The following is a 15,213-nucleotide window of genomic DNA, read 5'->3' as shown; positions in this document are numbered from 1 at the left end:
CTGTCCCTGCACCCTGCACTCCACAGGTTGCTCCTCAGACTCACTCTGCTCCATCCTTGCTCCACTGCTACTCCACATCTTCACTCAACCTCTTTGCTCCAACGTCCCCTCCTCTCATGCTCACATTGCAGAATTAGTGGAAATGTACCCTTTCCAAGACAGACCTCTCTGAACTTCCCAGTTACAAGTGTGTGCTCTGTTCTCTAAAACTATTCCTCTCCTGTTCTGCAGTATTAGACCAACTGGTTGCTCCTTAGAATCACCTGGGAAGCTTTTTATAAATATTGAAAACTAAACCCCATCACAGACCAACTAGTCAAACCTAAGCTCTGAAAATATGATCTAAGTATTGGTACACTTGTAAAACTCCCCACATGACTAATTCTAAGACAAGAGTTGTATAAATCTTACTGGTGTATTTTCTGTCTTTCCTAATGGCACATAAGCCTTCACATTAAACACACAATTTCTTTAGTAAATATTAGAAATGAGAAAGGAAGAGAAAGAAAACAAGAAACTGCTTAAAAAGTGATTAAAGAAAGGCTTGATCTAAATACCTGGAAGGCACTATCATTTGTATGATCGTGAAGTAACAGTCTCAGTAATAGTCAACAAATAAGGCAGAATCTCATCACTAACAAAGGGGTCATTTCATATAGAAGCAGAGAGAATATCTTCCTTCAGCTGGAAATCACATGTTTGCCCCAATGAGGTACTAGGAAACTTGACAATGCTGAGCTGTCCATCACAGATTACATTTTAATTGATGGGGTAAGAGGGATTTTGGCCAATCATAAGGAAGAAGAAAGGAAACAATTTCTGAAAGAGAACTCTCAAGCTCGTAACAGGTTCTCTTCAGAATGGTAACTGAAGAGAATCACATGATATAATCTGGAAAAGAAAATCATGGTCACATGTATTAATCATACCCTAAAAAGATATAAGAAACTTATGAATGAACTTATTGGTGTGTTAGGAATTACTCTAATTAAAGGAACAACAAAACCTTACGTGTTTAAGGGAAGGTCTTCATGGTGGGGGTTGAGAAGTTTTGCTGACGCCTGTGACGCACCTACAGGACAGTTCCACTGAAATCGCGGACTGCTCTCCTTTCTTCCTCAATACCCCTTGATTAAGATGTGATTTGCTCCTGAAGTGCTCAGTGTAGTGCTGTGCTCGAGAGCTGTAAGCTACCACTACTGAGCTCTGCAACATCTCATCACTCCATACAGAAACCCTGCTCTCCATCCACAGTCAGTCCCATCCTCCTTTTCCTTGCCCTGGGCAAGCGTTAATCTAATTTTTGTGCCTATTGTGCACAGTTTACTTAAACAGAATCACATAATACACATAATACGTGGCCTTTTCTGTTTGGCTTATGTGACCTAGCATGTTTTAAATTTCTCTTATTTATACTGTCATATGATAGTCCATCACATATATATTCCACATTATTTAGTTTATTATTTAGTAATAACTTGTGGAGGTATAATGGTTCAGCTTCTGGGGATATAAAAATTTTAAAAAGTCTCGTTTTCAAGCAATTCAGAACATTACATGAAGCAAGAAATACATAAAAAGAATAACATAACCAAGTCAGACTTAAACTAATGGAGTATAGGATTTGGAATGAAAAGTTGGGCTAGAAAGGTAGGAAGGGGCACACTATGAAAATGATGAAGGGTTGTGGTGTCATACCAAGAAATATGAACACAATACTCTGAAAAAGGGAAAATGATGTCTTCAGGAATAGCCTTCCCACCACAATCTTCTTTTTCACCTTCCAGCGCCCACAGAGAGAGACCCCTAAGCCCTTAAACATTCATACCTATGCCCATCCCAATGAAATAAATTACTCTGTCATTTTTCACACCCACCTCTATAAAGCACTCTCCAATCATTCAGATCAGGAAGTAATCCTTTTCTTTACATATTCTAAGCTTTTTATATCTTTGTAATAGTATGTATCATATATTAGTATATGCTAAAACAACTGCAATCTTTCCTGTTAGTCTGTAATCTAACAGCAAGGACAGTATTAGATATTTCTGAAATCTCAGCAGTGTAGCTGCTGAAAGATCAAATGGATAAATGCAGATCCAACTGAAAGCGGATCTAGAAGCATGTGAACACAGACAGCCAGTTGCAGAGAATGCAAGTGCAAAAATAAAAACATGAAACACAAAAAGAGGAAGCACAAGCCTGGAAAAAGCACAGATGAGAAAGGTCACGGGCAGCTGGTGATACAGAAGTAAGCAGGTGGAGAGAAGTGACCAAGCACCTGTCCTGTGCAAGACAAGACACCAGAGATTCATAACATTTGATTTTCTTAGTAACTTATAAGCTTCATATGATTAGCATCATTTTACAGGAAAACAAACAAGTTCGATAAAGTAATAAATATGTGTCAGAAGTAACATTTTACAAGCACTGCTGAACTATGGAGATGTGCATTCTATCTGTGGCACTGCTGCCCTACTTTCCCGACTTTCCTCTTGTAACTGCACCTAAAATTCACAAACAGAAGCTGGTGTTTTTACTTTTAATCTGAAAACACAAAACACACATAGCTAACTGGTACATAACTAGTTACATCACAAAATATGCTAAATTGGGTCACATTGTCAATGAATTCTAGAGTCAAACTGATGAAAAGGAATACTTAAAACACTGCTCTTTAAAGAGAAGCATCCACAGATGTTTCCTCATCTCGCATCCAGCAAGTGAGCATGCTATTAGCGAATTATATAATGTTGGCATATAAGTAAAATGCTTCAAAATTTAATAATCTAAGCAACTTCCCTAATTCACACCAAGTCTGACCCGAAATTTATTCTGAAACTGAGAAGTCTTTTAAATCAGTATTACAACTAAAGACAAATGTCAGAAAATAACTTAAATTCTCTACCACTAGTAGGAAGAACATAGTTTTTTCATAGTATCTGCAATGATCAGGAATTATTTGGATGGTTTTTACATTACACTCCTCATTACAGTTTATTATGAAATTTATCAGTACTGTATTCAATGACAAATGATAATTGGTTAGTAAATAAAATACTATTTTAGTGATACTATAGGAAGAGGGGATCATCTATACAGATTCAATAATTACAAACAGAAAAAAGAAAGCTTAAAAACCTATCTTTCTACTTAAAACATCAAAAACTATTACAAAACACCTGTGCAAGTACAAGCAGGGCTGGCATGCTGTCTACACAATTAAAAAGTGCCTCCAATCTATGCCACTTGAAGCAAACAGTTGCAGCAGGCAAAAGAGCTCCTCAAACAATGATGTCTACTTTTCAGAGCTACCGTTAATAGCAAATACTTTTAGATATTTTACCAATTGCAATTTTTATGTTTAGAAGTTTTTTTTTTTAAATCCAAAATGATGCTAAATCTCTATAGTCAATGGAGCTATTTCTGTCTGCCTATGCTTGAGAACTCACCACATGTTCAACACTTTCTGGCAGCTATACACAAGAAAAAGAAAAAAGAGAAAGAAAAGAAAAAAATAAAAAACAAAGGAAAAAAGACAGAGACAGAGAGAGAAGAGAGAGATCATCAGAAACAGCCCACAATGAAATCACGTTTTTCATGCTTCATTTTCCAAGCAGCATTACTATAATTTAAATTTTTAAAACTAAAACAAATAGTAAAGCATGCAGCATTCTACAAATTTATTTTTCTAATACTTTTAGACAAAGGGATAATCAATAGTACAGCAATAACTTTCATGCAACATTCCTAAATACCAGAAACTAAAAATGGTATTAATTTTAAGTAAGAATTTTAGCCAGTTCTTAAATAACTATTTTTGCATAAAAATATTTACTAGAATAACACTATATTAAACTTAATGATTAAAGTAAGTACTATATACCATTTATTTGACATGCAACTATTCTCAAAAAAAAAATTCTGAAATAATTATATGTTACAATAAATCTTCCACATGCATAGTTTAAGAACAAAAATTAAAAAAACAAACAAAACTAACACATACTTGGTTTCATCCATCACTTCTACTTCTGTAGGGGCTGTGATGGGTGCATTTGAACGTCCTGCAGTCGGGTCATCTGTGTTTAACTCTCCGTTGGTAGAACTTACAACCTGTTTTACAGAAGAAAAAAATATATAAATATTATATATTTGTATCTCACACACACACACACACACACATATATATACATTAAAGGTTAAAGTATTTAAGTTAGAAAATTATTATAAGAAATACAAAACAATTAGTAGGTAGTTGTTCATACCTGAAATTGGTAATAAGACTAGCATTTTATTAAAGATCAAAATCATCTTATATGTGCTATTCAATTTACTTTCATTTAAAATGTTCTGTCTTCTGTCTCTTTTATGCTTTTGAAAAATAACTCTTATGCTAACATCTTAATCAGTTCCTTCCTGTGTACCTGCTTTCTTTGGTTCATTCCTATATCATAAATTACTTCCCTTGAGAATTTTTACTATTGCTCCTTCCCATTCAGCATTCCCTTTAACCTGTAATCCTGTTCAGGTTGCAACCTCATACTGCCAATTTAAATAAATGGCAACATCATTCATCCTCCAATGAAGAAGTCACTATGATTTCTCTTTGACTTAAACCCCACATTTAATCTACTAAGAGGCCCTGTTAAATTCTCCCCCAATGATGTCTCACGTTTAATCAGTTCTCATCACCTCTATTACTTCTAGAACACCAGTCCAAGCCACCAGAAATCTCTTATAAGAACAAAAGCAGAAGTAAAAGCAAAAACTGATCTTCTGCTTTTACTTATACCCTAAGTAAAGTATATTATCCACACAGCAACCAGGATGCTTCTTTTAAGATGTAAACCATACTGGGTACAATTTTCTATTTAAAACTCCAACTGTTGGCTTCCTATTTTTTTTTTTTTTGGCTTCCTATTTTACATACAATAAAATCTGTATTCCTTACCACAACTGACAAAGACCCACCTGACCTAATACCTGACTATCCCTCTGATCTCATACTACCTTCCCCTCAGTTCATTAACCTCCACCCAATATGTCAAGCTTCTTCCCAACTTACAATTTTAACACTACTGCTGTTGCCTAAAATACTCTTACTAGCTTTCTTATTATTTAGCTTCTCAGAGAACACCTTTCTTCACATCACCTAAAACTTGCATGTACAGTTTCATGTTATACTCTATTTAATAAATTCTTCGTATTTATTAGCATGTATGTTCTCATTCTTTTCTTTCTTTCTGACATTCTGTCTCCATCAAAACTAAATTTCATAACAAGAGGAACCTCATCTCATTCTGTGCTATACCATCCATAGAACAGGGACACAAAGTATTGTTCCTACATGCATATACACATGCACAAAATCTTAAGAGAAAGATTGTAACAAAATTCTACAAATTTTCTTGGTCCTGCAAATTCACATTATAGTTCTATTTCTTCCTTTCCTCTTATCACTAACACCAAAGGGAAAAAACCTACCTCACTGCTTGCATTTTTCTAAAATTTCTCATTAATTTATTCACTATTTGCAATCTGTTCTCTCTCTCAACTTTAGAACTCTACTAAGCAATCTCTTGAAACTTACCAATAAGTCCTAGAAAAATGTATTCTGTGAGCATTGCTCATCAACTGGCAGCAGCTGATTACTCTGGATTAAGACATCTAGCCTGAAAACCCAGCTCTACTACTTACCAACTATGTGACCCTGAGAATGAAATAAAGAGAAAAACTGACAAAGAACAGAATAACAGAAAGGGGGAAACAGGAAGCCCCAGGAACAGAGAGGACAACTTAGCTATTATAGTATTCATTCTCTTTCTGAAAACATTTCAAAATAATGATGTGCTCTAATTATTGAACATGATTTGATTCTTTATTCTTAATTTCAAAATGTCAAGAGTCCTTGCTCCAAGCAGAAAAGGAGCAAGATTCTTCTCCTTATTATGTTAGAGCACACAATGGTTAAAGGCAGGTCAGTGAACAGTTTCCATTTCTCTTCCAATGTAATATTCAACAGGTTTCTCTTTTTTCTTTACCCTAGGTAGCTAGAGACTCGACCTCAAATTAATTGTAGGTATCTTTTCTAACATGTCTTTCCTTACATAATTTAAAATTCAAATATTTCAAATTCCAATAATAGTAACTATATATTCTCCAGCAACAGTAACTACATATGCATTGAAATAACATAATCTGATTGATTTCAGTTCACGGGAAGACTTCATAGCTGACTTTGATACGCTTCACGTTATTAAAAAGTTTCAAATGACCAGAAGCAAACTAGAACATCTTCCCATAGGTAATTTTTCTAGGGTTTCCCAGATCCTTCTAACCTGAGAAGAGGTCAATACCCTAGGATCAGAACAGAATCAATATGAATCAGAGCTAAGATATAAAACTGCTGCTGTCCTCCATAAAGTCAGCCTACTTGTCATAGTGACTTGTGAGTCATCATGGCACTAAAATGTTCCCATTTAAAGTTAGAAGTCTTTCTTACAAAGGAATTTTGCCTAGGAAAAATGAAAATAAAATATTTTAATGTCATTATATCCCTGGAAGCCTAAATTAATCAACCAAGAAAACACACACAGTTTTCCAGTCAAAATTTAAAGAATTTAGGTGGCATTTCTAGAATTATACTTGAACTAGAAAAAGGGTAGTTTCTTTTAATGAAATATAGAAAAATGACAGATGTTCTGAGGTTTGACATTTGAAAAAATAATTCATGTGCTTTACAGGTTTACTGTTGTTATTCTTGAAGAATTCCTCTGCCATTCCCAACCTGACAAGAAACTTAAGTACAGTTCTTATCTTAAGAAAAAAGCCAACTGGACTCCAGACTCCAGCTTCACGACCAGAGCTCAGCAGGCTGTGTTGGGAAAACAGTCCCAGGTAGGCAGGGAGATAAACACAGCTCATTTAACAGACGCCTGCCTGTCGTACCTAATTCCACAAGTTATTCTCATACATTTAAGTACAAAGATAACACACAATTTTTAAATGTAAGTTAATATACTTTTCAAAGAAATTCACACCAACTATTTAAGACTACTGTCTATTATTCCTCTGACGTTTAATGATGTACTCTGTGTTTTTTACCACTGAGATACTTTTGTCTAATCTTTTTTTCCTGTTATCATTACCTGTATTTTTTTCCTGTTATCATTACCTGTATTTCTGGTGTGATATTTATTGGCCAAAATATCTCACTTATTATAACAATGGTATTCTTTCATTTTCCTCAGCAGTGTCTTGGTTGCACAGCACATCCTTCATACTATTTGCAATTCTATTTCTTCTTTTCCCTTAGGTGCTCAAAAATCAACTTATGCAACCAAAGGCCCCCTAACTACAAGAGAATGCCAAACAATCTGGAAGTATAACACATACTATGTAATAGTTTTCAACACAGTAGTACCTTTAGTGTTTGTCTTCTCTCTTCTCACAATTTCAAGTAAAAATGAGCTCCACAGAGTATGCTACAGTGAAAGGCACAGCTACAATGGAACTAGAACTTAGCACTATCTGCTGCCAGTGGGACATCTTAAAACTGCATTTTAAAAACCTGATTTGCCAAGAAGATACACACCAAAAAGGGACCCGCATCGAACTTTCTTTCCCATTCCCAACTAAAAGGTATCTTCCAATTATTTTTCAAATGATTTTGTTTCTCTTCATCTCTCATACCCATTATTTTCCCTTAGCTACAGACTTTTGATAGCTGTGTTCCTAGCTCAGATTTCTCTTCCTTCAAGCTACTCTCCACAAAAAGTCTAATCTAGTCAAGTAGTGCCCTGACTACTTCTCTTTACAGGTACTCCAAATCGTCAGAATGCAGTCCAAATTTAGTAATAAGACCTGCTGAATTCACCATGACTTGCTCTTGCCTAACTCCCAAGCTCATTTCTTAGCACATACCACACTGACTGAATTCAGTTTCTCAGTGTGTCTCATTTCTCCACAATCCTATGTATGTTTCCTCTCTGTCCAGTACACTCTTCTCCTAACCACTTCTACTTTCTCAAGCTGACTGCTACTGATACTCATGTCTTAGTTTAGGTTTTCCAAGAAACTTTTTCCAGGAAGTTCTGACCCACTAAATCCAGTTTTTGTGTTTTTTTCTGCATATTTTCCTAGCATGTTGTGCTATCTCATCAGAAAATACTCCCTATTTATGAGTCTCTTTTACTGACTGAAACCTCTGTGGGGAGAGACACTATATTTCTCTATTCTTCCCTTCGTTCAAAGAACCTAGAACAGTGCCTAACACCTAAAAGTCATTTAGAGGGATATTTTGTGAATAATGAATGGCCAGGAAACGAAAAGTGCTAGATCAACTTCTCAGTCACACTCATTACCAATGATTCTAAGGGGGAACATAAACAGGTACACAGGATTGTGGTGGAGGTTTTCCAAAACACAAAGAGACCAGCAATTATTCAAAATAAAATTTTCAATATTTGAATATTCTTAGCCTTTTTTCAGTAGGAATAGATAATCAAATGTATAGCTGTAAATTCACATGATTTCGCTAAAGAGGCAGAATAAAATTAGAAAAGTTCTATTTGACAATACTGAGTTTTGGCTGTGCCTCTGCATTTCATTCCTCAGAGATAGTTAAAAATACCAGTCAAGTTTCTTCACAAAAACAAAGCACTCTACTTATTTAAGCACCTCCTAAGTTTTAGCCTCTATGCTACTCTTTTAAAATTAAATTTTAACAAAATAGTGAGGTGGAGGTATTAATATCTTTCTACTGATAAATAATCTGAGACAGAATTTTAACCAAATTTTAACTCTAGAGTTTGTGCTCTGAACCAAAATGTCATCATTTTTGTAACTGTATTGTCTGGTCTATTAGATAATTATGCTGGAAAGGAAGGAGTTCAAGTTTATTAGAAGCAAATCTAAAATAATAAGTATCTGCAGATCTTTCTATAGGTCAAAAATGGCAAGACAGTTCATCTTGCATGTCAAATGTACACAGCCTGCACTGCTTTATGGTGCTGTACTAAGAACAATGATCAGTGTCATGGGTAAGGGAGCAGTGACCAAGAAGGAATGTCACAGACTCAGAATCGCTCACTTTAAGCTAACTGCTGATACATGATAAGTCTGCATCATGTTGTATTACCAGACAGCTACCTATTTTCTTAACTGAAATGTCTTCCTGAGAAACCATTTGATGATATGCTGGGAGAAATGTATAAATAACTCTGTGAAAACATGTAAAAAAAAAAAAATAGAACATTAAGTACTTAGGGGAAAAACCAGTTAAATTCATTCACCCTTTGACAGTCCAAAGGGATCCCATGAGCCACCTTTAAGAATCACATACAAAGTAAGTAGCAGCTATGAAAATAATTTTGTGACAGTGGTACAAAGCAGGTAGGAAAGATTTCTAATAGTGGCTTATACTATAATTCAGACATTGAACTTGGAAACATGTAAACTTATGTAGACATATACACAATTCTTTTTGTTATGCAAATTAAAATACTTTGCTCAATTAGATATTCCAATGATGCAAACTGACATGATAAAAAAATTTATCATTCCAAGCACCCTTGCATTTGAGACTTTTACTCTAAGACTTTTATAGAACTATTCAAATACTTCTACCATTTACTAATAGAAAGTCTATAGACTACAAAATTCTGTAATAACTGACTACATAATTGAAATTTCCCCTAAAATTTAACAGTGAGAAAAACAAGAGCTCATGAGATTTAATCATGAATTATTTTTAGAATTTAAATAAAGAATTAAATCCAGATTATAGATTCAGTTGATTACATATTAAAAGTACAAAACTGATAAAATATAATGGAAAATTGTTCAAGTGGAAATATGTAATGGAAAAAAAAAGCACGCGAAAGTGCTAAAATGAAATGGATTGAGAGAACACTTGTTATTACTTTAAGCCAGCATATAGATTACCTTAAACTGACATTTTAAAAGACATGAGACTCAGTAACCTCTCCCTCCTTCTGCAATACACACAAATGATTAAAATTTAGAGGGCAGAATATAGTAGCTGTCCCTAAATATATGAAAAAGGGGAAAGAGGAACCAATTCTAAACGAGGACTGCTTAAAATCTGTGTGAACATCTTTACAATTTATTTAGAGGAACACTTAATAAACACATCACAGAAACTGTTTTCTCCAAGTACAAACGAAACATTCCATTATAAAAATCAGAGTCTTGAGAACTAAGGTTGAAAAAATTAGATACTGATGAATTTAGTTTGAAAGGCAACATCGAAAAAAAGGAAATGATATAAAATGTTCTATTACTCAAATCACTAAGAAATATTTAGCTTATTATTAAAAAATCAAGCTCAACACAAGTTTCAAATAATATAGTTGATTTTTCTAACCTGTTATGACAAACAGTGTTGCACATACTTGCAAAATGAACAAAGGCAAAATCTTAGTACCCCTGTTGGTCTTTACAGACCATGTTAATTTTTTTTTTTGGTTAAATAACAAAAGAATAGAATTATGGATAGACTGCAGCAACAAGCTTTCCATTAGGATATGAAATCATGCCATGAGTTTCAAAAAAAGGGTTAGTTGTATAAATCTGGGGAATAATCACTCATGCAAAAATCAGAAAATACCTGTACCGAGCCACCATGTCTGTCTGCTGCAAGGTGAGCTCTCAAATGGTGGGGATTTGCCTGCTGGGAGTCCCAAGCTGCCCTGTGGTCTGCCGACTGCCATTTATTTAATGCATGTGGCATGCATGGAAGAAGAAAAACCCAATACGTTAAACATCTCATCCTCATAAAATATAATACAAATGTATAAAAGGAAATTTAAAATACCCTTCCTAATCTGAATCACAGATGCAGTTCCTTGCGTATACTGTAAAATGTGGAAAGATTTTAGCTAAATTGCTAAATTGTGTAAAGATAATAAATAGAACCTTATAAGAATCAAAAGGACTTTGGAAGTCACAGACTCCCCCATCTCATTTTCTAAATGAAGTTAACAAAAAGCAGAGAAGTAAAAAAGATATGTCCACAAAAGCACTCCAAATAAATAGTGAGTGTACCGAAAAGACATCCCATATTTTCTTACAGTGGAAGTCCACATTGGTTTTTCTCATGAAAAGCTATTTTAAGCAATGTAAGAAGTCCTCAAAAAGTTGTTCTTAAAATAATCATACAAAACGTTTCTTTCTTGCCTAGCATTCTGTTTCTGATTGTAAGGATAAACTGTAAGAATTGTAGGAGAAAATAGGAAAATTATTTGAAAAGTGAGGTGCACTGTACAGGAAGAATACTATGAGACTACGACAAAACACTTTAAAAAAAAAAAAAACAACAATCTTATACATATGAGTCACTTTGCTTCTTCCATTTTTTTATATCTGGTTAAACTTAAGAGGCCCACTTATATGAAGCAGGCTGAAAATTCTTGATGCCTTTAGATCCCCTGGCAAATCTGTATGGCAATAAGCATAACTGAATAATAATCTACTAGTACAATTAAGGGTAATTTCTTAATAGGGGTCAATTTCTATATTTCAGGAAAATGTGGACGGCACTAACAAAAAGACAGGGAGGAATATAGTATCTTAGTTATTACACGTTTGGTTCTGTATCAGCTGCTTAAAATGTGTTCTCACATTTCAGACAGAAAGTATCATCTCCATGAAGATACTGAAACACTGAACATTTTCCTAAGGTCACACAGCTGCAAGAAGTATAGAAGGGACTCCAACTCAGAGTTCAGTGCTTTTACAATAATATTACCTAGCTCCTTACTATAATTACATACATTCTAAAATCCTCAGTACTCTTCTTTCTTTCTCAACCAAACACCAAGTGCTAAGTACCCTGGACCCCACCAAATGGGTGACCTGAGCAACCCTTTGGGGAGGAGATGTTAAATTTAAGTGTAAGGTATGAACAAGTGTTCTGGCATGGTTTCCTAAATTAAATCATACAATGCAAAATTAGTATTTCATGGCATGAAGCATATCATCAAAACAATTATGACAGTTCCATAGTCTTTTCCATTAAACGTTTTAAATTCATAACCAGAATTTAGCAATTTGTAGCTTACACTGAAATAAATTACATAAAATCAAATTTACACAATGTGACAATGATGCCAAAACTGAGACATCTAGGACAATATGCAACATTTTAGGTCCAAAGAACTTTCTGACAATATAGTGAAAACTAAGCACTCTCCTTAGAATAAACAATTACACAAATTTAATGTTTTAATTCCAGTTATGGGATCCCTGGAACTTCAATCATTCAGTCTAGATTATCAGTTATTTATCCAGGGTTTCAGTCATTTGAAAGGATTCACTTTGCCCTTGGAGATAACTAACTGTGAGTTTCTAATAAAACAGTGCTGAATGATGACAAGGGTCTAAGAAGAGTTCTTCTAGATACACAGCTTTTCTATAATGATGCCAATCTGTATATACAGACCTCAAATTTAATATAAGCCTTTCCTAAAAGAGCTATGTATATATGAAAGTACATATGTTTTATATATCAGCTACATATATGTGTAATATATATACACAGTTTCCTACATTTAGTGCAAAAAGGACTGCACAAATAAAAGTCCCCACCCTTAGTGAGTTTACAGTCTAACAAGAAATGTCTCAAATACATAGAAAGTTAAAAGTCTAAAATATTTAAATTACAATTTTATTCAACAGTAAAAGAATTTTGTGTATTACAGTAACTGTTCATGTGTTGATCTTCTTCCAAATGTAGTCAAGAAATTAACTCTAGTTTGTGAAACATAAACTCTAAGTCTCAACTTCTGAGCCATTTTTTTCTACTTCTAGCTTCTTACTAGGATCTTTGAGCTGTTACCTAATTATATTTTATATGTGAATTAATTTAAGTGAGACCCTTTATTATACCCATATTTCTAATTTTAAAATTAATCTTTTAAAATTGGCTGTGCCTTATATCATAAAATTGTTACATACCTGTACTCCCTAAAATGTAGCATTTTATTTTGCTATACAGCTTTTAGTAAGTGCTGTTCTACCCATTAATTTTCATCTCATTTTAACTCTCACTTAAACTTTGATAGGATTAAAATATGTAAAAGTAAAGGAAAAAAAAATACACTATCCTCTGCTAGAAGTTATAACCAAAAATTTGTACATACTAATTCAAAGTGATAGCAAAATTTTAAATCAAAGATAATTTCAAGAAAGCTTCCTTTTACATAAAGAAATGAAAACACTGGTTGAGAATTTCAACAGCTTTCCACTCAGTTCTAAGGAAACATGAGCTCTTCACAATAAATATTCTATGTCTTTTCTCAAACTTATTCTCTAAACCAAAGTGGATTACTTTGCCCTCAAAAAGTGTGTATTTTAAAACTAACTCACACTGTCTAGCTGTTCACACTCCTTAAATGCATTTATTGTGTCACTTCCCTTTAAAAATTCCACTGCTTTTCAGGCTCATCTCAAAAGCCACCTTTTTCATAAATTTTTTACAAGACTCCCACTTGTTTACATGCCCCCTCTATAGGGCATTAGTAATATATTTCATGTGAAACTGTTTATTTTGCTTTTCAAATGTAGTTACTTGTATATTTACTGCAATAATCATGATAACAGTAACAGTGGCCACAAGAGTTAACATAAGCTAGGAATTAGCATGCATTTTATAGATTAGAAGCCTGAGGTTTTGAGAGATTACTGAATTTGCCAGGGTTAAGCCACATACATGTGTGTCTGATCCCACCGACTAAGCTGTTAAGTACATAACACTTCAGCCACTCATTACAAAACCATTTTTATTGATTATACTGTCTTCCTTGTTTCTCCATTTCTAAATAATGTGTAGAAAAGAGCTTTACAGAGCAGAAACAGTAATTTATTGAACTAGAATAGACTAGTTAGAAGCACTGCTATCACAGCTCATCATAAGAGTATCAGAAAAGGTCCAAACAGAGTATCAAACATTACTCTAATTTTATACTAATTTATATTATCAATGAAGAATTTGCAACTACACATTTCAATGTTATGATTTCACTAATAGAAACATTAGGGGAACTAGTTTATTAAAAACACAAGTATTTTCAGCCCTTCAATATGTCTGTCTGGTTATTTTATCTATTAAAGAAAAAAGGACACCTATCGATGTTGAAATAAGATATTCCATATCTAAAAAAGGGCACCAAACCTGGTTTTTGGACTGCTGCATCTTATCTCTGTGTGGATGTGTTTCTCTGTTTGATGAGAGAGCAGGATCTTGCTGAACTGCACCCACTGGAGTCGGCTACGACATAGTAACACTTGTTATCAGTACATTCTACTTCAGAAATCTTATTTAAAATCATTTTTAGCTGCTTAAAAGGACTAAGAAAAAACAGATACTGCTAAATTGAGACTTTAAGAAGCAATATAATTCTCAATACATGTTGTTCAAGATAACACAGTAAAAAGAATGTAACTACTAACATATTTTAAGACTACTTCAATTATTTTTAAAGTATTTATTTCTATAACTTTAAAAGATCAAATGCTGTAATTGATTCTAGGGTTTTTTTTATACCAAAAATGAAAATGTATTTATGTCTTATTTCCAAAACTAATGCAGAAATAGACTATACAATCTTAACAAAATTAAAAGAACGATATTTTAAAATAAAATTTCTTATTGTAGATATTCTGACTCAGAGAAGCTTATAAAACTCTAAATTTTTAAAGTATTATATTAACTTAATCACAGGAATTTTATACAAGAAGAATATATTTGATATTAAGAACCAAACCAGAATGAAAAGACTAAAATGCTTCATCACTCTAAAAAGCAGTAAATCCAAATGTAAGGCACTTACAAAATACAAATGATAAATGCCAGCTGAAAAATATCCCAAACTAGGAAGAAAACTAAATCCTTTAAAAAAACTTACTTATTCATAACTCTTTTAAATTGAATTAGCACTGTTAAAAGGAAAATAAACATTATGAATAATCTTTCAAAATATATCACAGAATACTCACCAACTGTTTACCAATCCAGTCATATTCATAATCAAACATATATCCTTTTCGATCAAACAAGTCAGTAAAAAGCTTTCTTAGGTAGTCATAGTCTGGCTTTTCAAAAAAATCTAGCCTTCTTACATAACGAAGATATGTTGCCATTTCTTCTAGAAAAGAAATAAACATTATTCTGATTATAACTTTCTTTAA

General features: G+C 33.5%; 1 protein-coding gene across 8 annotated transcripts in view; it reads right to left on the bottom strand.

Annotated features, from left to right (window-relative positions):
* The window catches only part of Csnk1g3 (casein kinase 1, gamma 3), a 61,722-nt gene that overhangs the window by 7,417 nt on the left and 39,092 nt on the right, over positions 1-15,213 (bottom strand). Inside the window, exons 8-12 of one of the 8 annotated variants that reach the window (XM_005409308.1) lie at positions 15,022-15,170; positions 14,198-14,293; positions 10,634-10,729; positions 4,010-4,116; positions 3,453-3,476 (exon numbers count right to left, since the gene is read on the bottom strand). In XM_005409308.1, the coding sequence (XP_005409365.1) occupies positions 3,453-3,476; positions 4,010-4,116; positions 10,634-10,729; positions 14,198-14,293; positions 15,022-15,170 (472 nt within the window). The remainder of the gene's footprint in view (positions 1-3,452; positions 3,477-4,009; positions 4,117-10,633; positions 10,730-14,197; positions 14,294-15,021; positions 15,171-15,213) is intronic. The other 7 variants (XM_005409310.1, XM_005409309.1, XM_005409311.1 and 4 more) reach the window with 7 other exon arrangements.

Source organism: Chinchilla lanigera, unplaced genomic scaffold (assembly GCF_000276665.1).
Source record: "Chinchilla lanigera isolate Chin_1 unplaced genomic scaffold, ChiLan1.0 scaffold00120, whole genome shotgun sequence".
In the NCBI taxonomy this organism is placed as follows: Eukaryota; Metazoa; Chordata; class Mammalia; order Rodentia; family Chinchillidae; genus Chinchilla; species Chinchilla lanigera.
The sequence above is the reverse complement of the archived record's forward strand: the minus strand, read 5'-3'. Positions and strand labels throughout refer to the sequence as shown.